Source organism: Ursus arctos, unplaced genomic scaffold, assembly GCF_023065955.2.
Source record: "Ursus arctos isolate Adak ecotype North America unplaced genomic scaffold, UrsArc2.0 scaffold_18, whole genome shotgun sequence".
Lineage (NCBI taxonomy): Eukaryota > Metazoa > Chordata > Mammalia > Carnivora > Ursidae > Ursus > Ursus arctos.
Genome location: NW_026622852.1, coordinates 1,805,061 through 1,830,851, shown reverse-complemented (window position 1 = coordinate 1,830,851; position 25,791 = coordinate 1,805,061). Strand labels below are relative to the sequence as shown.

The 25,791-nt window shown below is 41.4% G+C and overlaps 1 protein-coding gene across 2 annotated transcripts in view; it reads left to right on the top strand.

Annotated features, from left to right (window-relative positions):
• The window catches only part of GLDC (glycine decarboxylase), a 97,188-nt gene that overhangs the window by 42,418 nt on the left and 28,979 nt on the right, over positions 1–25,791 (top strand). For both annotated transcript variants that reach the window (XM_026506547.4, XM_057313426.1), the window contains exons 10-15: positions 482–621; positions 1,192–1,272; positions 3,453–3,550; positions 4,279–4,363; positions 4,526–4,567; positions 12,112–12,254. In XM_026506547.4, coding sequence (XP_026362332.1) covers positions 482–621; positions 1,192–1,272; positions 3,453–3,550; positions 4,279–4,363; positions 4,526–4,567; positions 12,112–12,254 — 589 coding nt within the window. The remainder of the gene's footprint in view (positions 1–481; positions 622–1,191; positions 1,273–3,452; positions 3,551–4,278; positions 4,364–4,525; positions 4,568–12,111; positions 12,255–25,791) is intronic.

Genomic DNA, 25,791 nt, shown 5'->3' with positions numbered 1-25,791 from the left:
CTAGAGCAATATACACAAAATTGTAACCAGTGATTATTTCTGGATGGTGATTATGGTGATTTTTCTTTTTTTGTATGTATTTATTTCATAATATTCTATAACATAGTAATAAACATTTAATTTCTTGGAAAAAAAAAAAAAAAGCAACACTGGCTAAGACCAGGAACAGACTATAGTTAAATTTTACCTCTTGGGGCACCTGGGTGGCTCAGTCAGTTAAGCATCCGACTCTTGATTTCAGCTCAGGTCATGATCTCAGGATCGTGGGATTGAGCCCTGCATTGGGCTCTGCGTCAGCGCAGAGTCTGCTGGTCCCTGCCCCTCCCCTGGCTTGTGCTCTCTCTCTCCCTCTAAAATAAGTAAGTAAATAAATAAATAAATATCTTTTTAAAAAAATTACCTCTTTACTTCTTTATGAAATGTCGGGGGCCGAGGAGCAGATTTCTCTGTCGGGGACTGGTGGCTCTCCTGTCTTGTCTAGGTCTCAAGCGAGCAGGGCATCAGCTACAGCACGACGTGTTCTTTGACACTCTGAAGATTCAGTGCGGCTGCTCAGTGAAGGAGGTCTTGGACAGGGCCACTCAGCGACAAATCAATTTTCGGCTCTTTGAGGATGGCACAGTAAGTAAAACTTTTGCATTTATTTAAACTAGTTTAAAATGTCCTGACTTTTCTTATTAAAAGTTTTCTTCTTTAAAAATATCAGTATTGGAAGTTTGGGCATAATCTATGTTTTTTAAACAATTTTTATTTCCCACTCGGGAACATGGTGACTTTCAAATAAAGGACAATTCATTCTTAGTTTTACTTAAGACTTTGTGTTTTCATGTATGGGACTCTTAGGCACATATTTTGTTCATAATACCCTTCACAATGTGACTGTTGAAGGTAAAGACTACAATAAGTGATATAATAAGTTAAGGGAAGAAAAGGGTAAGTATATCTAATGTCAGTAGGGGTGACCTACAGGCACCAGACTGCTAGAGTCCAGAAGTGGCTCATAAAACTCTAAACTTTGTGAAGTCTTGGACTCAACTAGCCCAAGGGCCAACTTGGATACAATGGCACCCAGATATTTTGGGATAACTGGGGGTTTTATCCAGCACCTTCCTCCCCTTGACCTCCCGGGGTTTCTCTGACTGGTCTTGGTGTTTCGGGCTGATGTTTTCCCTTTCATTTTCAATTCTGTAGCTTGGGATTTCTCTTGATGAAACAGTCAATGAAAAAGATCTGGATGACTTGTTGTGGATCTTTGGCTGTGAGTCGTCTGCAGTAAGTAAATTAAGAAGATGGATTTCTCATAATGATTGTTTGAGGTGTTGTCCAAGATGACTTTGCCTCTTGTGGTTCCAATGCGACACTGGGTGGCCTGCTGTTAAAATTATGCCACTGACCATCCCTGTTAGCTGGTGCTCACTGCTGTGGGCCCTAGCTAGGACCTTGCCGCCAGGCTATGTGGGAGGATTATTAATGGTGTTTAATGGAAACTATCCCTAATATGGAGAATTGTGACATTGGTGTCTTGCTTATGTCAGTTCTGGGAAAATATTCATGTAATATATTTATTGAACACCTAATATGTGGCAGGTACTATGCTAGGCTCTGAGGATGGTGGTGAATTAGACATGATTCCTACCCCGACAGAGCTTATAGTCTAATGGGGACTCAGACACGCACAAGATTAAAATCCAGGTGGTGATATGTTATGCTAGGTGATGTCTGAAGATGCTCTGTGAGTACAGAGGAGGAGTTTCTAACCAAGACTTGGAGAAATTGTCCTAAGCTGAGTTCTGAATGATGATGGGTAGGAGTTATTCAGTCTAAGATGGCACAATTGAAGAACAAGGAGGGTGGGGCCAGAGGTGTTCCAGACACTGGGAAAAGCAACAATAAAGGCTTAGAGGAGAAAGTTTACAATGTGAACTAGGGGCAGTTCAGTGTGACTGAGTTGGTTTCTAAAGCAATGAAATAGCAGGGCATGGAATGAAGATGATAGAGAGAGCAGTCAGTAGCTACCTAAACCTGTGGCAAGATGTTACTCACAGTGCTCTACAGGGCCCAGTGCATGGGAAGCACTCAGTAAATACTGTTGAATGAATCAATGGCAGGAAACGTTTCCTATACAAGTAGTAATAGGTTCCGGAGTGCTAAATGGTGCCATCCTGGTCGTCTGTGTACTATTCAAGAGAGGACTTCAGTACCAGATGACAGCTGTAAATCATCAAAGAGGTATTACACTGTTCTTTTTTAAGCCTTAATTAATAAATAGGAGTGACTAAGCCAGCTTCTCCCTAGAACTCTGCGTTAAATTTAACCACAGTTTCCATACATTTAAGGAACGTTTATGGAGTGCCCACTGAGGGCTCAAGATGGCTGTACTATCAGCCTAGGGCAGAATGAGGACAAGCCATGTATTTATATATTCTGGATATTAAGCACTTACCAGATATGATATGCAAACATTTTTCTCCCATTCTTTGGGTTGTCTCTTAACCCTTGGTAGTGTCCTCTGATATGCAAAAGTTTTTAATTTTAATTGAAGTCTACTTTATTTACTTTTTCTTTTGTTATTCATGTTTTTGGTGTCATATTTGAGAAACCAAGATGCCAAATCCAAGATCATGCAGATTTGTGCCTGTGTTTTCTTCTAAGAGTTTTGAACTTTGGCTTTTAAATTTAGGTCTTAGTTCACTTTGAGTTAGTTTTTTTATATGGTATAAGGTAAGGGTCCAACTTCATTCTTTTGCATGTGGATATCCACTTATCTCAGCATTGTTTGTTGAAGGGATTATTCTTTTGCCGACTGAATGGTCTTGGCACGTGTATTTTATTAGAATTGTTATCACAGATAAAAGCACTGTCATGTGAGAATACTTACTTGAGTTTTGTCATCATAACTGTTTTTTTTTTAAGATTTATTTATTTGAGAGAGAGAGCATGCGAGCAAGTGCATGCATGGAGTTGGGAGGCAGAGGGAGAGGAAAAGAGAGACTATCAAGCAGACTCCCCGCTGAGTGTGGAGCCAGAAGCAGGGCTCAATCCCACAACCTTGAGACTGTGACCTGAGCCAAAATCAAGACTTGGATGCTTAAGTGACTGAGCCACCCAGGCACCCGCATCATAACTTTTTTGATAGCCCTTTAAAGTAACTTACTGGAACTTGCTTCATTACTCAAGGAACATGCAGGAGAAGTCAGGGGGCAATAAAAATTGTCATTTTTCCTCTTTTCCTGTGGCAAAGGTCAATAGAATTTTAAAATGGTGCTCTGGAGAATTTCCAAATTGGCACAATTCATGATACCTGTTACTCCCCCCCCCCCCCATGCCAGATGCCAGGGGGTTTGGCAGTGGTAGTAGATCTCTAGTGCCTTGTTGGGATACCAGAAGCTTGGATCTCCACATGTGGTTCCAGGCATGCTTTCCACTGTTTAGTCTGTGTTCTTTCCACATAGGAGCTGGTTGCTGAAGGAATGGGCGAGGAGCGGAGAGGTATTCCGGGGACTGCTTTCAAGAGAACTAGCTCCTTCCTCACACATCAAGTGTTCAACAGGTTTGTGTGGTGGTGTCATTGTGTACTGTGGCTTGGGAGTGAAATAGAGAGTGGCTGCTTTTTAAAAAATTTTGTTTTAAAGATTTATTTATTTATTTGAGAGAGAGAGCAGGTGAGAGTGTGCAAGTTGGGGGAGGGACAGAGGGAGAGAATCTCAAGCAGACTTCCCACTAAGCATGGAGCCCGACATGGGGCTTGATCTCACAATCCATGAAATCATGACCTGAGCCAAAACCAAGAGTGGGAGCTCCACTGACTGAAGAGAGGCGCCCCTAGAGAGTGGCTTCTGGATCCAGTTATGTTATGGCTTGGGTTGTTGTGGCTCAGCCACGGCTCACTAATAACCATCACCATAAGGATTCCATTCCTGATTTTGGCAAAGCCACCTCCTGGTGGCTCTGCTCTGTTGGCAGTGTAACCCCTAAGCCCACTTGTCAGGAAGGGAGGACTGTGGATGCATGGTTGCTAGGCTGAAGTTCATACCCAGGAACTCCACATACTCTTCTTCCCAACCTTCCTCTCCTGCCCACAGAAGCTTCTTGTCCTACTGCATCCCCTGAGTTTGTGGGTGTTCTTTGCCCTTCCTTCTGGTGCTTTGTTGGCATGTTGCCCATGGCTCAATTTGATCTGTATTTTGAGGGTAGATCTGTGTGTCTTCTCTCTCAGGAGGATGTATATGGACTCTTTTCTCATTATAATGGCCCAAATCATGTGTTTTGTGTTCACAGCTATCACTCAGAAACAAATATTGTGCGATATATGAAGAAATTGGAAAACAAAGACATTTCCCTTGTTCACAGCATGATTCCTCTGGTAATTGTTGTCTTTATTTCTACTTCTAACCCCAACCCTGGTCCGACCTCTTTGTGTTGCAGCTAATGTGCTGAAAGAGGGATGAAGGGGTGGCCATGTGGGGGGATCAGAGGGTCAAGAGGAAATCACTAACGTGATACATTTTGGATGTGCTTCTTAAAGGGGTCCTGTACCATGAAGCTCAACAGCTCATCTGAACTCGCAGTAAGTAGGACATTTCTCTTAAGAGGGAACTTAGTAGGAGCAGTATTCCAGCTTATACATAAGTAGGTAACTAGAGAACGCTACTGGGACTGTGATTTAATAACTACGTGAATAATTCTTTACCTTGCTATTCTTTTTTTTTTTTTAAGATTTTATGTATTTATTTGAATGAAATAGAGAGAGAGCACAAGTGGGACAGGGAGAGGCAAAGGGAAATGGAGAAGCAGGCTCCCCACTGAGCAGGGAGCCTGATGTGAGGCTCAATCCCAGGACCCTGGGATCATGACCTGAGCCAAAGGCAGCTGCTCAATCGACTGATCCACCCAGGCGCCCCATCTTTACCTTGCTATTCAGTAATCTTGGGAGAAACCCCAATTTTATCGCAAATTGATCATTTCAATTTATGAGTAAAATTATCTAAAACTAATACATTGTTAATTAATTGAATTTAAATTAAAATAATTAAATATATAATATTCATGCCTTCCTAACCCCCATTTATTTGCTTATTTATAGATTTTATTTTATTTATTTATTTTTAATGTTTTTTTATTATATTATGTTAGTCACCATACAGTACATCCCCGGATTCCGATGTAAAGTTCGATGCTTCATTAGTTGTGTATAACACCCAGTGCACCATGCAATACGTGCCCTCCTTACTACCCATCACCGGTCTATCCCATTCCTCCACCCCCTCCCCTCTGAAGCCCTCAGTTTGTTTCTCAGAGTCCATAGTCTCTCATGGTTCATTCCCCCTTCTCTTTACGCCCCCCCTTTCTTCTTCCCTTTCTTCCCCTACCGATCTTCCTACTTCTTATGTTCCATAAATGAGTAAAACCATATGATAATTGTCTTTCTCTGCTTGACTTATTTCGTTTAGCATTATCTCCTCCAGTGCCGTCCATGTTGCAGCAAATGTTCTTTTTGATAGCTGAGTAATATTCGTTCTTTTTGATAGCTGAATAATATTCCATTGTATATATGGACCACATCTTCTTAATCCAGTCATCTGTTGAAGGGCATCTCGGCTCCTTCCACGATTTAGCTATTGTGGACAATGCTGCTATGAACATTGGGGTGCATATGGCCCTTCTCTTCACTACGTCTGTATCTTTGGGGTAAATACCCAGTAGTGCAATGGCTGGGTCATAGGGTAGCTCAATTTTTAACTTTTTAAGGGACCTCCACACTGTTTTCCAGAGTGGCTGTACCAACTTGCATTCCCACCAACAATGTAGGAGGGATCCCCTTTCTCCACATCCTCTCCAGCAATTGTTGTTTCTTGCCTTGTCAATTTTTGCCATTCTAACTGGCGTAAGGTGGTATCTTAGTGTGGTTTTGATTTGAATTTCCCTGATGGCTAATGATTTTGAACATTTTTTCATGTGTCTGTTAGCCATTTGTATGTCATCATTGGAAAAGTGTCTATTCATATCTTCTGCCCATTTTATGATTTGTTTATTTGTTACTCACATATTGAGTTTGAGAAGTTCTTTGTAGATCCTGGATACCAGTCTTTTATCTGTAGTATCATTTGCAAATATGTTCTCCCATTCTGTGGGCTGCCTCTTAGTTTTTATGACTGTTTCCTTGGCTGTGCAGAAGCTTTTGATCTTGATGAAGTCCCACAAGTTCATTTTATCTTTTGTTTCTCTTGCCTTTGGAGATGTGTCATGAAAAAGGTTCCTTTGGCCGATGTTGTAGAGGTTGCTGCCTATGTTCTCCTCTGGGATTTTGATGGATTCCTGTCTCACATCAAGGTCTTTCATCCATTTGGAGTTTATCTTTGTGTATGGTGTGAGAGAGTGGTCAAGTTTCATTCTTTTGCATGTAGCTGTCCAATTTTCCCAGCACCATTTATTGAAGAGACTGTCTTTTTTCCACTGGATGTTTTTTCCTGCTTTATCAAAGATTAGTTGCCCAAAGAGCCGAGGGTCCATTTCTGGGTTCTCTGTTCTGTTCCATTGGTCTATGTGTCTTTTTTTGTGCCAGTACCATGCTGTCTTTGTGATCACAGCTTTGTAGTACACCTCGAAATCCAGCATTGTGATGCCCCCAGCTTTGTTTTTCCTTTTCAACAGTTCCTTGGTGATTTGGGGCCTTTTCTGGTTCCATACAAATTGAAGGACTATTTGTTCCAGTTCTTTGAAAAATGTCATTGGTATTTTGATCGGGATAGCATTGAAAGTGTAGATTGCTCTGGGTAGCATGGACATTTTAACTATGTTAATTCTTCCAATCCATGAGCATGGAATGTTTTTCCATCTTTTTGTGTCTTCTTCAATGTCTTTCAAGAGTGATTTATAGTTTCTAGAATATAGGTCCTTTACGTCTCTGGTTAAGTTAATTCCAAGGTAACGTATGGTATTTGGTGCTATTGTAAATGGGATGGATTCCCTAATTTCTCTTTCTTCAGTCTCATTATTCGTGTATAGAAATGCAACTGCTTTCTGAGCATTGATTTTGTATCCCGCCACATTACTGAATTGCTCTATAACTTCTAATAGTTTGGGCATGGATTCTTTTGGGTTTTCCATATAGAGTATCATGTCGTCTGCGAAGAGAGACATTTTGACTTCTTCTTTGCCGATTTGGATACCTTTTATCCCTTTTTTTGTCTGATTGCTGTTGCAAGGGCTTCTAGTACTATGTTGAATAATAATGGCGAGAGTGGGCATCCTTGTCGTGTTCCTGATCTTAAGGGAAAGGCTTCCAGCTTTTCCCCATTGAGAATGATATTTGCTGTAGGCTTTTCATAGATGGTTTTTATGAGATTGAGGAATGTACCCTCTATCCCTACACTCTGAAGGGTTTTAATCAGGAAAGGATGCTGTATTTTGTCAAATGAGTTTTCTGCATCTATTGAGAGAATCATATGATTTTTGGCTTTTTCCTTCTGGATAAAATCTAAGACACTGATAGATTTGCAAACGTTGAACCATCCTTGCATCCCAGGGATGAATCCCACTTGGTCATGATGGATAATCCTTTTAATGCACTATTGGATTCTATTAGCAAGGATCTTGTTGAGGATTTTGGCGTCCATATTCATTAGGGAAATCAGCCTGTAATTCTCCTTTTTGATGGGGTCTTTGCCTGGTTTGGGGATCAAGGTAATACTGGCCTCATAGAATGAGTTTGGTAGCTTTCCTTCTGTTTCTATTTTTTGAAATAGCTTTAGGAGAATAGGTATTATTTCTTCTTTGTATGTTTCATAGAATTCCCCAGCAAAACCGTCCGGGCCTTGAGTTTTGTTTTTTGGAAGGGTGTTTATGACTGACTCAATCTCTTCATAATTAATTGGCCTGTTTAAAAAATCAATTTCTTCCTGTTTCAGTCTTGGTAGTTTATAGGTTTCCAGGAAGTCTTCCATCTCTTCCAGATTGCTTAATTTATTGGCATAAAGCTGTTGATAAAAGTTTCTAATAATCCTTCCAATTTCATTGGTGTTGGTTGTGACCTCTCCCTTTTCATTTATCATTTTATTAATTTGGGTCCTTTCTCTATTCTTTTGGATAAGTCTTGCCAGTGGTCTGTCAATTTTATTAATTCTTTGGACCATTGTGTTTTCATTCTCATTGGTCTCCATAAATTGTTTAAATTGATTTTTCATTTCCTGGTTTATCAAATCATTCTTGAGCAGGATGGTTCTTAGTCTCCAAGTGTTTGAGTTTCTTCCAAATTTTTCATTGTGGTTGAGTTCCAATTTCAAAGCGTTGTGGTCTGAGCATATGCAGGGAATAATTTCAGTCTTTTGGTATCGGTTGAGACCTGTTTTGTGTCCCAGAACATGGTCTATTCTTGAGAATGTTCCATGGGCATTAGAATAGAATAATGAGTATTCTTTGGTTCTGGGGTGTAGTGTTCTATATATATCTATGAGGTCCAACTCGTTGAGTGTGGCATTCAAAGCTCTTGTTTCTATGTTGGTTTTCTGCTCCGGTGCTCTGTCTATTGCTGATAGTGGAGTGTTGAGGTCCCCTCCTATTAATGTATTTTTATCTGTATGTCTCTTTTTTCTGGTTAAGAGTTGGCTTGTGTATCTTGCTGGTCCCCTGTTGGGGGCATATATATTTATAATTGTCATATCCACTTGTTGGATAAATCCTTTAAGAATAATATAGTGCCCTTCTGTGTCTCTAACTATAGTCTTTAGTTTAAAATCCAATCTGTCTGATATGAGAATTGCTACCCCAGCTTTCTTTTGAGTCCATTGGCATGAAAGAGGGTATTCCATCCCTTTACTTTCTGTCTGAATGTATCTTTAGGTTCAACATGAGTCTCTTGTAGACAGCAAATGGATGGGTCATGTCTTTTTATCCAATCTGCAACCTTGTGGCGTTTTATGGGAGCATTTAGGCCATTTACATTGAGACTGATTATTGAGAGATATGATTTTAATGATGCCATGTTGCCGGTAAAGTCTTTGTTTCTATAGATTGTGACTTTCTGTTCTGTATCATTCTTGGGGCCTTTTTACTTTTATAGAACCCTCCTTAATATCTCCTGTAGGGCTGGTTTCATGGTTATGAAATTGGTCAATGACTGGTGATTCTGGAAGGTCTTTATTTCTCCATCAATTATGAATGACAGCCTTGCTGGATAAAGGATCCTTGGCTGCATGTTTTTCTCTGAAAGAGCTTTAAAAATGCTGCCTCCACCCTTTCTCTCATTCCAGGTCTGTGTAGACAGGTCTGACGTAATTCTGATACCTTTGCCTTGGTACGTGAGAAATTTCTTTGCCCTGGCCACTTTCAATACTGTATCCTTGCATCTAATATTTGCTAATTGCACTATGACGTGATGTGGCATAGGTTTGTCATGGTTGAGCTTGGGAGGGGTCCTCTCTGCCTCTTGGACACGAATGCTTGTTTCCTTTGCTAGATTAGGGTTGTTTTCAGCTACAATTTGTTCAAATACCTCTTCTAGACCTCTGTTTTTCTCCACCCCCTTGGGGATGCCGATGATTCTGACATTGGAACGTTTCATTGAGTCAGTAATCTCCCATAACCTACATTCTTGAGATTGGATTTTTTTGAGCCCAGATTTTATTTTAGCTTTCTCTTCTACTAACCCATCCTCCAATTCGCTGATACTTTTTTCTGCCTCATTCACCCTGGCCATCAGAGCCTCTAGTTTTGACTGCATTTGGCTCATAGCATTTTTAATTTCTGTCAGATTCACTCTCATTTGTGCCCTTAGAGATTCTATATTCTCATTAACATTTTTGTTAATACTTTTTTCAAGTCAACACATCATCTTGACCATTGTTACTCTGAATTCCATTTCTGATAATTTGGTTATATCCATATCCATTAGTTCTGTGGCAGAGGCCACAGGCTCATTTTCTTTTCTTTGCTGGGGGGGATTTTTCCTTCTCGTCATTCTGATGAGGAGAGGTTGCGGGGTTGTCCAGAGCCCAAATTATTGACCGGGACCCAGGCCGCGCGCCCTTGTTTTATAGGGATCTTAGGGACGTAGGCTTCTTGATTTTTCAGCCTGCCTTCTGGGGGAGGGGCCTGCCGCACCGATACTCAGGCAACCCTGTTTGGGTTGAGACTCCGTGTCCCCTGCGAGGGGGAATGGGGGTGGGCACACTGTTAGCTGGTATTTCCAGGCTTTTGTTCTCTGGCGGCTTTCCCTGGCGGTTTGCTGTGCCTCTTCTGACAGTCAGAGCAGCAGTAGCCGAATCTCAGCCTCTGTTTCAGAACAGAGGGATCGCGGATCGTTCTCCACTGATGTTCTGGCCATTTTAACTCTGTTTCTGTTGGTGCTGCTCAACCCTGCAGCGTCCAGGGATGTGTACCCCACACCCAGCGTCCCAGCCCTCACTTCCAGGGCCATCGCGTCTCTGTCCTTTGTGTTTCTAACACTGCCAGCCGCCAGCCGTCCCGCGCGCTCCCAGAGCTCCCGGTCTCAGTCTGGTTCCCGTGAGCGCACCGGAGCTCCATTTCAGTCTGGCTGCACGCGTTCCCCAGCTCACGGTCTCAGTCTGCTCTCTTGCGGGTGCCGGTCCCCGAGTCAGCCCACTCCCCCATGCAGGTGGCTACCGCTTCCTGGCGCCCAAACGCGGCGGCTCCCTCCCCCTTCCATTTATCTTCCGATATCTGTGCGTGGTTTCACGGCTCTCCACTTCGTACCTCAATACTCAGCGCTGGAGATGTTCATTTGTAGTGATCCAGATGTATCTTCCTGCGTCTCAGGCTGATTCCGTGGATGTTCAGGCTGGTCTGGTACCTATACAGCTCTATCAGGGGACTGGCTGAAAAAGGGGTCCCCTACTCCTCCGCCATCTTAACTCCCCGTCCGGACATTGTCCATTCTGGGCACTAGAACATTCATTCTTATAGTTTCTACACGGGCCCACGTACTTCTCTATTATGATGTGTAGCTGGTTCTTTAAGTTTGGGCAAGTTCACATAGAGTTGTTGGGTCTGTTTAATAATAGTCAATCTTGTTCAGGCTGAATAAACCGTTCCTCATTTTCCAGAGCTGCTTGGGAGGTGAGCACGAGCCTGAGGTTTTCCAGGTGTCTGTACTGCAGAATTGTTGACAGGCCCAAGTTAGCAGGCAGTCCCAGGGTGATGGCTTTGCTTCTGTACCAAAGTATTGGCAACATCCAAAACGTATTTCATATCCATGTTTTGTCCTTCCCTGCTCCTTCTTATGACGATGCGAAATGATCAAACGCTGGGTGGACGTGAATTATAGATTTTATTTTTAAGTACTTTCCACACCCAGTGTGGGGCTTGAACTCACAACCCTGAGACAAGAGTCACATGTCTACTGACTGAGCCAGCCACATGCACCCCATTCCCCCTTTTAAATCTGCAATGTAAAAAGCTTTGTCAACTGGTAGTTGTTAAGCTCAGTAGAATTCAGAACCTTAAGCCTTCTTTCTAGACATCCATTCACAGTGCCAGAAGTGTAGAGACTGGAGGTTTCCATTTATTTCTTGTATCAACAAAAGATTTGTGTAACCTGCTCTTGTGGTTGGTAAGTATCTCTACTAGGCTAGGATGCATTTTTGCAAAGCTCTCTTCTTCCTTTTTTTCCATAGGATTATTCTGATATGACAAATCACATCAGGCAATGGAAATCATTTTATATTGTGATTGGAAGGATTTTCCCCATTTGTTTTTGTTTGTGTCTTGTTCTGCTCAATGAAGAGAGAATAATATATGTGCTGTCTAAGAGTTCAAGTAAACCATACCTGAAACAACTCATTGGGTTTCGTGGATATAAATCTATTTGGGTGACTTTTTGTTCCTGAAAAGATAGAAGAAGTTTATATTTTTGTCCAAGTTCCCTTTCTAGGACTTTCTTCTAAAATGAAGGCAGTAATAGTACTTACCTGGTAAGATTTTGGTGAGATTTAATGAATTAATGTATTTAAAGTGTGTAAAACAGTGCCTGGCACACAGTAAACACTCTTGTGCTGGCTGTTGCTGTACTCGTCCTGCTCAGCATCATTAAAGCTCGTACTGTTATTACTATTACAGTTGTACATATGCATGTGTTTCTCCCCTGTTGCTCTTCAGCCTATCACATGGAAAGGATTTGCAAACATCCACCCATTTGTGCCTCTGGACCAAGCTCAAGGTTATCAGCAACTTTTCCTTGAGCTGGAGAAAGACTTATGTGAACTCACGGGCTATGACCGAATCTCCTTCCAGCCTAACAGGTAAGAGATTTCTCCTGTCTTTTCAGCTATCTCTCATGGTATAATACCTGCCTCAAACTTTGAGGCTTGAAACAACAATTTTGTATCATTCTGAGAGGTGAGTAGACAGTTCAGCTCCATTGGGTGGATGGCTAGGAGGTCCAAAGTAGCCACATTCACATAGATGGCAAGTTAGTGATAGGCTGTTGGCTGGGCGTTCAGTTGAGGATGTGGACCTGGGCCTTGGTTCTTGTTCATGGAGACTTCTCCATGTGGTTGCTTGAGCTTCATTCATCCTGGAATGATGTCTAAGTCCAAAGTGGAGTGTTCCATGATGGAAGCATGTGGAAGCTGCAAAACTCCTTAAGGCTCAGCCTCTGAAGTTTCACAGCATGACTTCCAAAGCGTTCTGCCTATTAAAGCAAGTGACAGGGCCAGCCCAGTTTGAATGCAGAATGGGTGTGAATGTCCAGAGATGTGTTTCATTGTGGGCCATCTTTGGAAACTAGTTACGATATCCATCAGTGACATAGCATTAGAATTAGAATCAAGACACATGGTACCTCTGAACAAGCAGCAGTGTCGCAATCGAGTAGGGTCAGGAGAACCTAGATCCTGGTTTGTTCTGTCACTAACTTTGAAAGTTCCGTGCCCCTCTTTTGGCCTCTGTTTCTTTATCTGTAAAGTAAAAACTCTGAAGAACAGTGACTTTTTTTTTAAAACCAGAGGGCTCTAGCAACATTTCTTAGGTACTTGTTAAAAATACAAATGTCTGGGGGCGCCTGGGTGGCTCAGTCTGTTAAGAGTCTGCCTTCAGCTCAGGTCATGATAGCCCCACATTGGGCTCCCCGCTCCACGGGAAGCCTGTTTCTTCCTCTCCCACTCCCCCTGCTGGTGTTCTCTCTCTCTCTGTGTCTCTCTCTGTTCAAAAAAACCCAAATAAAATCTTAAAAAAAAAAAACAAACAAATATCTGTGTCCCACTCTAGGCCTGTTGATCATAATCTCCAGGGTTTAGGAGTAAGAAACTTTATATTTAAGGAGGAAACAAATGATTCTGATATACAGCCGATTGGGAATCCACTGGGTTTGTGATCTGTCTTCATGGGAATAGATAGATGGATGGCTAGACAAACACTTTTAGCAGCATGAATTCACATTTTAAGTATTTTCAAAAGAGTTGCATGTCTGCCACTGGATTATCCACCTTCCGCTACTCGAAGTGTAAGCTCCACCAGCAGCGTCAGCATTGACATCACCCAGGAGGTTGTTAGAAATGCAGACTTCAAGATATAAAAATCAAATGATTTTTTAAAAAGATTTATTTATTTGAGTGGGGGGAGGGGCAGACAGAGAATCTTCAAGCAGACTCCCTGTCAAGCAAGAAGCCCAACAGCAGGCTCGATCTCACAATGCTGAGATCATGACCTGAGCCAAAACCAGGAGTTGGAGCCTTCAACCAACTGCACCACGCAGGCACCCCAAAAATCAAATGATTTTAAAACTGAGACATTTATCATCTCACTCTCTGAAACAGAAAGTAATCAGATCTTAGATACAATCAAGCCCTCCTCCTGTTTGGTAACATAAGCTATACAGCAAAGTCATGCGCTTTGTGAAAACAGCATATGGGCATATGGCAAATGAGAGGACACAGAGCTCTTTTAATAACAGCCTCTCAAAGCCCTGATTTTATAAATAGGAAAGAATGACATTCATGAAAGTCAGACTTCATATCTTCATTAGAACATCGTCATCCATCCCCACCCCCTTTTTAAAGGAAGAGAGGAATCTGAGTGAATTAGTAACCTGAGGCAGTAATACGTTAATTAAATGTTGAAAATGCAGAAACTTCGCCCTCTAGTGATACAATATGGTTACATCTTCTGTGTCATATGGGAGAGGAATTGTTCAGGACTATTTTAACTCTGAAGTCATTAGCTTTTGCAGCTCATTGAGGGCCCAGCCAGGGTCCTGAAAGACTGACCTAAGGATGAGGAAACTTGCCTTCCCTTAAAGCAATGGTTCCCAGCCCTGGCTGGAAGTTGGAGTCATGTGGTGAGTTTATAAAAAAGATTCTCGTGTCCAGATCACAATCCCAGATTGAATTACAATCTTGATAGGGAAAGACAGGGTGAGGGAGAGACACAGGCATGAGTATGTCTTTAAAGCTTCCCAGGAGATTCCAATTGGAAGGCAAGGGTAAGAACCACTTTCTTAGAAGTTTCTCTGTTGTTTTTCTTATTATACCTAATGCTCCTTCTCTGTCCTGCTCTCCTCACTTGTATGATTGACAGTGAGGTTCAGTACCCCGTGTCAGTTTTGTAGGAGGGAAGGAAATCTTTATTAGGATGTCGTTTCTGTCAGTGATGCCTTCTCCACCTTCACAGATTCCCGGATAATAACACTCGTTTCCAAAGGCCGATTTGAAAGTGACAGGAGCTGAACCCAAAGTTGAGGCTTATTGAGGGATATTTTTGGTTCTTAGCAGAGGCTGCTATGACAAATGAGGAAATGCCCTACTCTTTTGTTGGGAAAATAGAGAGACCATGCTGCCAGAGATTAAAGTTTGGGGAAAAGAGGAAGGGATGCACCATATATTCTCTATGTAAGGATTTTATTTTTATCTTGTTACAACCCTTTTGGTTTATTTGTGCTAATCTTCTCTCCACAAGTGAATTCTATATCCAGGTCTCATAATCTATATTCTAAGTATTATAATTAGTCTACCACAGGGCTATTTATTGGTTAATTCATCATGATTTATTGCTGGCTACTGGCCACTGCAATCCAAGGTATTGATGTAGGCTTCATATTTATTGTAAGAAGAAATACAAGTTTTCTTGAATATTCTGTACAGAGGGAGAATTTACTGTATCACGTCAACCACTGAAATTATACTTCTGAAATACGGGGTGCAGTCGCAATTATTATCAAGGGACTATTTCCTGGTGTTTTCATTTAAACCTAATTGGAGTTGGTCAGTACGTCTATAGAGTTTTAGAAGCTCGTGACCAAGAAGTTTTGCATCAAAAATTTCTTATCCTTTTTTGTTATCATCTGATATTTAAAAGATAAAAATGGTAAAATTTTTAGGAAGTAACAGTAATATTTTGCAACTCTAAAATTTTTTGTGGTAAAATACGCATACCATGAAAATTTACCATTTTAACCATTTTTAAGGGTACGTTTAATAGCATGAATTCACATTGTTTTGCAACCATCAACACCAGCCATCTCCAGAACTTTTTTATCTTCTCAAATGAAAGCTTTGCATCAATTAAACAACTTCGCCTCGTTTCTCTCTTACCACAGCCTCTGGCAACCATGATTTTATTTTCTGCTGCTATTAATTGACTACTAGGTATGTCACATAGTTGGAACTATATAATATTTGTCCTTTTGTATCTGGTTTATTTCATCTAGCATAATGTCTTTATCCACCTTGTAGCATGCGTCAGCATTTCCTTTTTAAGGCTGAATAATATTCCCCTGTATATGTGGACCATATTTTGTTTATCTCTGCCCATTGATGGGCATTTGGGTTGTTTTCACCTTTAAGCTGTTGTGAATAATGCTGCTGTGAACATTGGTATACAAATACCTGAGTCCCTGGTTTTAGTTCTTTTGGGTATATACTCAGATGTGACATTGCTGGATGTATGGTAACTCTTTAATTGTTTGAAGAATGGCCATACTGATATATCAATGCAGAGGTATAGGTGGGAAGAGGTATATGAGAAGAAGACAGTTATCTCAAGGTAGTAGAACTTCAATACTTTTTGTCCTTATGCTTTTTAATTTTTCCCCTTCCCTGTGCTTATGCTTTTTTAGATTACTAAAAACTTTTTTAACCATGATACGTGTTAGTATATAATCTAAAAAGAAGTTAATTTTATTGTGGGGCACGTGCATATTATGAAACAATTAAACACAACGTAAGGTGCTTGCAGATTCGTTTCTACCCTGGGCCCCCTGATCTCAGGATTTCTCCATGCACTGAGGGCATGATGAAGCTGGCTTTGACACTTGCCCTGGGTTTGGAGGCAAGACATATGCCACCTCAGTCTTAGTACTCAAACATAAAGTGAGAAGGTCTTGCAACAAGGCCAAAGGAACCAAGTTCTGCAGAATAGAATGATATTTAACACCAAGTGGACTCGTAACACAACTCTCCGGTTCTAGGATGACTGTGTAGGAGAACGGCACTTTGCAGGCACGAGCCTGAGTGTTGTGCACGTGGCCCTGACTGCTCCTCCTCACCCTTGCTGGGCCCTCCCATACCGTCTTCAGCCCAGTTGAGTTCTACGTCATGCTCGCAGAAGGCTGTTCTTTCTCTAGTAGTCCTGCCCAGATACACACCGTCACAGGACCCTCTTCAGTGGATTTTTTTTCTGAAAGGGAATTCAGCTCAAAGGAAAGGTTAGCACCCAGAACATGTGAGACGCCAAACGACGTCCTCCTTCGTCACGGTGTGGGTTTCTCCCCCCACATTGCTCCATCTACAAACCTGGAGAGCATTTCCAGTTTGGGGACGAAAATAACCAAATAATATCTCATTACCTTTCCATTTTCTACTCTGCCCAGCACGGCTTGCTTTGACTTGTTCCCCCATAGCACTGTGACACTTTTACAATCATTCAGCAGCTCACAAATAGACTCCAGGAATTGCCGGGTTAGAATTATGATGTAATGTTTAAGGCAGACAGAAACAGTAATTAACACCTTCCATGGATATCTAAAGTGAAAGACACGCTGGGGTTATTATTAGCTGCCTTGGCCTATAAGAGTAAGGAAGTTGTTTTTTCTTTAAAAACAGCAAACCATGATCTTGAATGTAGATAGAGCTGTCAGTTGCTTTTCCAGAATCTCCTGCTGGAAGGTTCTTAAACAAAGGTGTAAACAGGACATAATCTATGGATCTCAAACTTTATTGTGAGTGAGAATCACCTGGGGGGCTTGTTAAATTGCTAAGCTTCACTGCCAGAATTCCTGATTCAGTAAGGCAGGGTTGGGGCCTGAGAATTTGCATTTCTAACAAATTTCTGGATGATGTTACTATGCTGGTTTGGCCACCATACTGTGAAAAACACTGGGGTTGCCACCATTCACAGTCCTGGCTGCTTATTAGAATTAGTTGGGGAACTTCTGAAGAATACTGATCCTCTCCCTACCCCACAAACTAGTTGCATCAGAATCTCCTCTTGGGGTGGGGGGTGGATTTCAGGAATCAGGGTTTTTAATACCCTCCCCAGGTGATTCTAATGTGCATCATTGGGTTGGAGAGTGTGTTGTCCTGAAGGAACACCAAAGAGGAAACTTAGTTAGATGACTATTATCTCCCAGCAGACTGAACTTAGAAAGTGCCCTTTGAAGACTAAGTCACAACCATCATGTGCCTATCAGGAGATACAGTAAAGAGAATCAAACACCTGATAGTTGCCACCTCCCACACCCCCTTTCTTAAGCTCATGATGGATATCACTGATGAGCTCTAACATGACTCATATCATGATAATCTTTGATAATGCTTTCCTACGGAGCCTTCACAACCCTCCTTTCAGAGAACTCTGGGAGGCCAGAGAGCAGAGACCCTCCTCTGGTTAGAGGCTGATTTCCCAAAGAAGCACTCAGAATGCCAGGAAGAAGAGAAAGAGGGCGAAGGATGAAGAGAGCCATCTTTGGAGACATAAAACACAGTGAGAAGACCTTCCCTTCCCCAATTTCCTTAACCCTCAAAAGTATACTTTGATTTTTGCAGTTTGTAAGACTTGGAGCAGCGGTTCTCACACTTGGTCACACCCACAGGATTTTTTTTTTTTTTTTAAAGATTTTATTTGTCAGAAAGAGAGCGAGCGAGCACAAGCAGGGGGAGTGGCAGGCAGAGCAGGCATACGAAGAAGCAGGCTGCCTGTTGACGAGGAGCCTGATGCAGGACTTGATCCCAGGACCCTGAGATCATGACCTGAGCCGAAGGCAGCTGCTTAACCACTGAACCACACAGGCGTCCCCACACAGGATTTTCTGATTCAATGCTTGAGAACTTGCTTTCTGTCAGGTTCCCAGGTGAAGCTGATGCTTTGTTTGGAAACCTAAGTTTGAGAGCCTCTGCTTTAAGGTACTCTTCGGATATCAGAATAGTTAGAAGAGCTGGATCTATTCAGATGTTCCTTGACCAGAATTTGAAGGTTAAGTATAGAATTCAGTTTATGTCAAGTTAGATACAGATTGGTAAGACCATTCCAGAATGATATGTTGAGAGGTTTTTATTATCAGCTCATTGGAACGGAGATCCAGACAGTTTTTAGGTACTTGAGGTAAGCAACAGAATTAGACTGATTAAAATCCTATTGCTCCCAAGGTATGTGTATTGGAGGAATGTCAGTTAGCCCTGTTTATTCCATTCATAAGATAAGAATCAATGCCTTTTTTTTTTAAACCTTGTTATATTGGGAGTGTCTTACGATGTTGCCAGGGACTGAAGTGGGTCACCTTGACACTGGCTGTTTGGACCATCTTACTGGGGTCAGTGTTACCATGTCCATTTCTTAGCTAATGTTTCACTTGGATCGCTTGGTCACTTCCTGAGCACTTGATGGTGGTATTTTTAAAATAAAGAAGTTTTTGGATGAGGGGAGTTTGACGTCACAATGTCCAACATCAAAACATACATCACAAGAAATCATTAATTGGGTTTCCTTCTGGAGAGTGAGACTGGGAAGAATAGGAGGGGGTTGCTTGTTTACTGATATTAATTTTTAAATCACATGAATGCATTATTTTATAATATACTATAACATAACATAACAACATAATATAATATAATATAATATAATATAATATAATATAATATAATAAACTTAAATCCACCTGTGAATTAGGTGGGAAGACCCAAGGGAGGCTGGCAGCAGAGAACAAATCAGAGTCACCACTACCACTGGAAAATCTGTGACTGTCCCATTCCTTGGGTCACTCTCTCCGGGTTGATGAAGTCCCAGGCTACTGGATATGCTGTGGGCTGGGAGTGGGTCATGGGTCCAACACCTTGTTAATGGGTAGTGATGGGGAATGTCTGGTCCCTTCCTGCTTCTGGAGGGGGGTTTAGGACCCTGCCTTTCCCCTAGACTCACACAAAATGGGAAATTCCCCTAACTAGTAAGGGGACTGAAAAGCTATGCTTTCCCACATACACAGAAAAACAGCAACAATGAACGCACAGCAAATCTCCAGCATCCTAATGGAACCCTTCCTTAGTACTTTTTTATGATTTATTTATTTGTCAGACAGAAGGCAGAGAGGGGGAGCACACAAGCAGGGGGAGTGGCAGGAAGAAGGAGAGGGAGAAGCAGGCTCCCCTGATGTGGGACTTGATCTCAGGACCCTGAGATCATGACCTGAGCTGAAGGCAGACGCTTAACCGACTGAGCCACCCAGGCATCCCTTCCTTAGTACTTCTAAACACAGTCATATGTTGGATCATCACAGCACCACTTTCTACTTGGACTGTCTTTTATGTCTTTAACTGTTTATTTGATATGTAGTTTGCAGATATTTTCTCCCACTCTTAGCTTGTCTTTTTGCCCTTTTAACAGGGTCTTTTACAGAGCAAAAGTAATTATGATGAAGTGTACTTTATCAATTTTCCTTTTATGAATTGTGCTTTTGGTTTCAACTGTGAGAACTCTTTGCCTAGTCCTATATTCCAGAGATTTTCTCTGCTTATTCCTAAAAGTTTTATAGCTTTATATTTTAAATTTAAATCCATGATCCATTTTGAGGTAATTTTTGTATAAGGGTAAAAGGCTTAGGCTGACCTATGCATGTCTAATTGCTCCAGCACTATTTGTTGATAAGACTATTTTTCCTCAACTGCATTGCTTTTGCAACTTTGTAAAAAATCAGTTTGTTTTATTTATGTGAGTTGATTTCTAGTTTCTCTATTCTATTCCATTGATCTACATGTCTGTCCCTCCCCCAGTAACACACAACCTTGATTCCTGTAGGTATATAATAAGTCTTGGCATCAGACAGACTGATTCCTCCCACTTTCTTCTTTTTCAAATTGTAGCTATTCTAGTCACTTTGCCTTGCATATAAATTCTCAAATAAACTTGTTTATATCTATAGAAATCTTGGTTTTATTGGATAATGATATATATTTTAGCTTCCAAATGTTACAATGTATACAATGAGCTAGATGCAGTTGTTAGATATTATAGATGCTTAAAGGGAAACAATTAACTTCATATTTAAATGTACAATTTATCGCTAAGAATGATTTCTCATGAAGAATGTCGTTTTAAATGTAATAATTTAAAAAATGCCAAAATAAACTTCTCAGGAAATTCAAATATTATTAAAAATAAAATAGACCTGGGGCACCTGGGTGGTTCAGACGGTTAAGTGTCCAACTTTTGGTTTTGGCTCAGGTCATGATCCCAGGGTCATGAGATCAAGTCCTGTGTTGGGCTCTGTGCTCAGTGGAAAGTCTGCTTGAGATTTTCTCCCTCTGCCATTCCTCCCACTTTCTCTCTCTCTTTCAAATAAATAAATAAATCTTTAAAAAGAAATAAAATAGTCCCACTGACTTATAAACAGCATAAAAGAGAACTTCTCTTAAGTCACAAACTAAATATGGTCATCAGTGTCCAAAATATAATAATGGGGTTAAAAATATAAAATTATTTCCATAGAATATCTAGAGAAAATTAAAACAAGAATAGATCTGGTAAATCTAGATACTTGATAATTCAAAAAAATGTATAAATCTTAAATTACTGGTACCAAAATTTTAAAACGGTAGGATCCATAACATAAGCATTTTCTTGAGGGCACATTTTTAGCTGCTTTGATTTGTATAGATACAGTATCCTACTAGAGAACACAAATACTGTTTTCTTAGTACAACTGCAGTATAATTCAGCAGGACTTTTGGTGACTACTGGGACAGGACTTCTGGTGACACCAGAATATGTTATATTCTGCAGTCTTGTAAAAGGTGTCCTATGTATAAATGTAAAAACCATGAAGAAATATTTCGTTTAAAAATAGCAGCCATAATAATCTGTCTCAAAATATTCCAAAGCAGCCAACTTCTGAGGAATTTCTATGGTGTCTGTGAAATCAACCACCATATTCTTTCAGCAGAGTTTTTTTCATGACTGGTCAGGGAGTACTTCTGTGATCAGTGATAAACGTACACAGTAACTGACCAAAATACCTTCTTTACAGGATGCAAATCATTCATAATCTTTTTCTTTAAGATTTTATTTATTTATTTATTTGTCAGAGAGAGAAACAGCGAGAGAGGGAACACAAGCAGGGGCAGAGGGAGAGGGAGAAGCAGGCTCCCAGCAGAGCAGGGAGCCCGACGTGGCTCGATCCCAGGCCCCTGGGATCATGACCTGAGCCGAAGGCAGACGCTTAACAACTGAGCCACCCAGGTGCCCCGATCATTCATAATCTTAGTCCATCTTAGTTTTATGCTTGGGAAGTGCTCGCTTTCTACCTGTGGCCCCTGGCCATGTGTGTTCTGCGTAGTTGTCTGTAAGAGCAGGCCACACTCTTCCTTCATCAGAGATAGACGGATCATCTGCTACGAGATTTCTAACACTTGGCAGAATATACTGTCCCTTGGGATTGATCTTGTGTAATGGTCCAATAAAAATTTGTTCCAGAGATCTAAAAATGTAACCCTTCCAGGTAGAGCTAAGCTGTAGTATTTCTAAATCCCAACCTTTTTGCCTAGGGTTCTTAGCAAAGCTAAAGGTAGGTAAAGTGTTAAAAATCTTTGACGCTGATTGTGTCCTTAAACTCTTGTTTAGTCGTGGCAGAAGAGCTCAGCTATCACCCTGGCCCTGTCACGTCATCTTCAAATTCCCCCTCCCCCATCACGTTTTTGATAAATTCACATTGAGTAGCTGCCTGAAATTGTGCTTAGAATGCTACACTGATACTAACAGAGTCTAGGTTAAATCATTACAGAACTGTGGCATCCCACCAACTCCATCTTATTTTCACCTTGTGGGACATTGCACTTGTCCCAGCTTCTTCTAGTGTATAGAGTGAGTCTGGGTTTTGGAGGAACTCATCTGCTAGGTTTCACTCATTCTGTGTTAAGCGGTGTAATACATAGCAGTTCTTTCACCAGCCTGAATAAATGCATGACTGGAGGACTGTTTTTCTCAGACAGTTCAAGCCTGTGCTCACTTGGCACTTCTGTGGGGCTGAGGCTCCCCACCCACTTGTGTCCTTTCTGTGCCAGTTCTGCAGGTCCAGGCCACCAACGACTTCATCTTAAATAGATGTCAGAAAACCACTATCCTTGCTCCTACTCCCCATGTAGTAGTTTTCTGATAGACTCTTAATCTGGGTTATGGAGCCAAGCAGTTATTTTTCATAATACTTTTCCACCAATAGGTGGCACTAATAATTCCCCTTATTTTAATAGAACCCCAGTAATAAGGCTTATGTGGCCTTTATTTATTTACTTTTTTTATAATGATTTTTTATTATATTATGTTAGTCACCATACAGTACATCCCCGGTTTCCGATGTAAGGCTCGATGATTCATTAGTTGTGTATAACACCCAGTGCACCATGCAATACGTGCCCTCCTTACTGCCCATCACCGGCCTATCCCATTCCCCCACCCCCCTCCTCTCTGTGGCCCTCAGTTTGTTTCTCAGAGTCCATAGTCTCTCATGTTTCATTCCCCCTTCTGATTACCCCCCTTTCTTTATCCCTTTCTTCCCCTACCGATCATCTTAGTTCTTATGTTCCATAGATGAGAGAAATCATATGATAGTTGTCTTTCTCTGCTTGACTTATTTCACTTAGCATTATCTCCTCCAGTGCTGTCCATGTTGTAGCAAATGTTGAGAACTCGTTCTTTCTGATAGCTGAGTAATATTCCATTGTATACATGGACCACAACTTCTTAATCCAGTCATCTGTTGAAGGGCATCTTGGCTCCTTCCACGATTTAGCTATTGTGGACAATGCTGCTATGAACATTGGGGAGCATATGGCCCTTCTCTTCACTACATCTGTATCTTTGGGGTAAATACCCAGTAGTGCAATGGCTGGATCATAGGGTAGCTCCATTTTTAACTTTTTAAGGGACCTCCACACTGTTTTCCAGAGTGGCTGTACCAACTTGCATTCCCACCAACAATGTAGGAGGGATCCCCTTTCTCCACATCCTCTCCAGCAATTGTTGTTTTTATGTGGCCTTTAGAACATACCTTTTGCACTTTTTGAGTTGCCGCATCCAGCATTTACGATCAAGTCTTTAGGATGTTGCCTTTCTCTTGGTTTACCAGCTCATAGTTCCAGTCTCTTTCATTCCTGGTCTGAACACTTTGTTTGGCTTTCCAACAAAAGAAGATGAACAGTAGTCGTGAGAAAAACACAGGGCCATTTGTTGAGGCCCCTTTCCATGGAGAAAAGGATGATAATGTCGACTGCCTAGGCTGGATATGGGAACTCAATTTTGAACAAATTTATTCAGCATTTATTGTAGAGCTACTCCATGTAGAGTACTATTCTATATATTCTGAGACCTAGACGTTACTCTCAAAGCTTACACTCTGAGATAGGCACACAAAGTAAATGTGAGCTCTATAATCATTTTGGATGTACAGTACACGTATAGGATTGTATTAATAGAAGAGTGAGCAAAATACTATGAGTGCATATGGGTGCAATTTATTATCCCTATTTTAAAGATGAGAACACAGAGGCACAGAGAGCCTAAGTAACGAGGGGTGTGGGTGGTTTGCTGAAGCACATTCATTTTTCTGCTCCCCAAATAAAAACATCAAGTGAACTACAATTGTTTTTCCAAAGCCAGGAAAATGGAAGACTGGTGTCTGCCTCCCTCCCTAGAAGAGAGCAGAGGCCAAGTTCGCTCAGTTTAAGCAATGAGGAACTGGGTGCCCCAGGTTTTCCAGGAACAGGTCTTCTTTATGTGCAGCTGTACCTCCTTGTTCTGTCAGTCAGGGGTTCTGTGAAGGAAAACCACGGCTCCGACTCCCTTGGGAAGCACAGCGTGCTCGGAGGAGCGGCATAGCTTACACAGGAAGCATGAGCCTCCTTGAAAGGCCAACTTGTACTGAAGTCTAAAATCTGCCACCGTTGGCCGTTGGGCATGTAAGACTCAGACCTCAGTTTCTTTTTGTGCAAAATGGGGGCAATGGTACCTACCTCATGGGGGTATTGGGAGGATTAAATAAGATGATGAAAAATGGTTGGTGGCGACCACCACCACAAGGGCTACCCTTTCCCTGGGCTTACTCTGCAGCGTGCCTGGTAAATAGGAAGTGCTTAATTAACAGAGCAGTTTGTACTTATTACTGTTCCTTAGCTCATCTACCCTATTTTATTGCTCTGTAAATCACCACTTTCTTTTCTTTCTCCAGCCACACTCTAAGTCCTTCACCCCCAGATGCTTCCCTGTTCTCTGGCCTCTCTTAAGTCCTCAATTCTGGTGATCCTGACACCAGATCATCAGTGTCCCCACAAGAGTTTACAAACATTTCAAATCCAACAGGTTCAATCTAGTGTTCTCTTTAAAAACATTCCAGTGCTCAAAATTTTAGCATTTGGTTTAGAAATAAAAGTTTATCTAGTTTATTCTTAAGCCTTGTGCTTTTAGAGTATGATCTCAATATTATGGTGTGACTAGAAAGGATGAATGCCAAAACCACTGGGACTTCTACAGAGTTAAAGAATGGTGTAATTTTGTGAAATAGGGGAAATACGCATTTTGAATGGGATTTAAAAACCTATTACTCACTTCCCTTTCCTTCCTGCAGAGATTACTGAGAACATTAAGTAACAGTTTCTGATTGACTCAGCATCACTCACTGGACTGTTAGTCATTAAGTGTGCTCTAAAAGTGGTGCCTTCCAGGACTGCTTAGTTGGTATGGCCAGCCTCTAACAGCCACGTGCATGTGGGGCCTGGGAAAGCTCACCCAAGAGACTAATGGAAATGTCGCCACATTCAAAGTGCATAGTTCCTTTGGGGTAATCTGATCGCTGACTAAAAATGTGGTGGTATCGGGAAATCGTGGTTTTAGGTGTAATAATTGTAGTTATAAGTGTGTGTGTGTGTGTGTGTGTGTGTGTGTGTGTGTGTGTATTAAAGATTTTATTTTATTTGTTTAATTTAAATTCAATTAACGTATAATGTATTATTAGTTTCAAAGGTAGAGGTCAGTGATTGGTCAGTCTTATATAATACCCAGTGCCCATTACATCACATGCCCTCCTTTACTTTAGAGAGAAAGAGGGAGAGAGAGAGAGAACACATGTGGAGGGAGGGGAGGAGCAGGGGGAGAAGGAGAGAGAAACCCAAGCAGACTCCATGCTGCGTGGAGCCCAATGTGGGGCTTGATCTCATGACCCTGAGATGAGACCCAAGCTGAAACCAAGAGTTGGACACCCAACTGACTGTGCTACCCAGACACCGCTATAGCTATATTTTTTTTAAATAATAATTGTTATCTTTGAAAGATACACACTGAAGTTTGAATTGATAAAATGATATGATG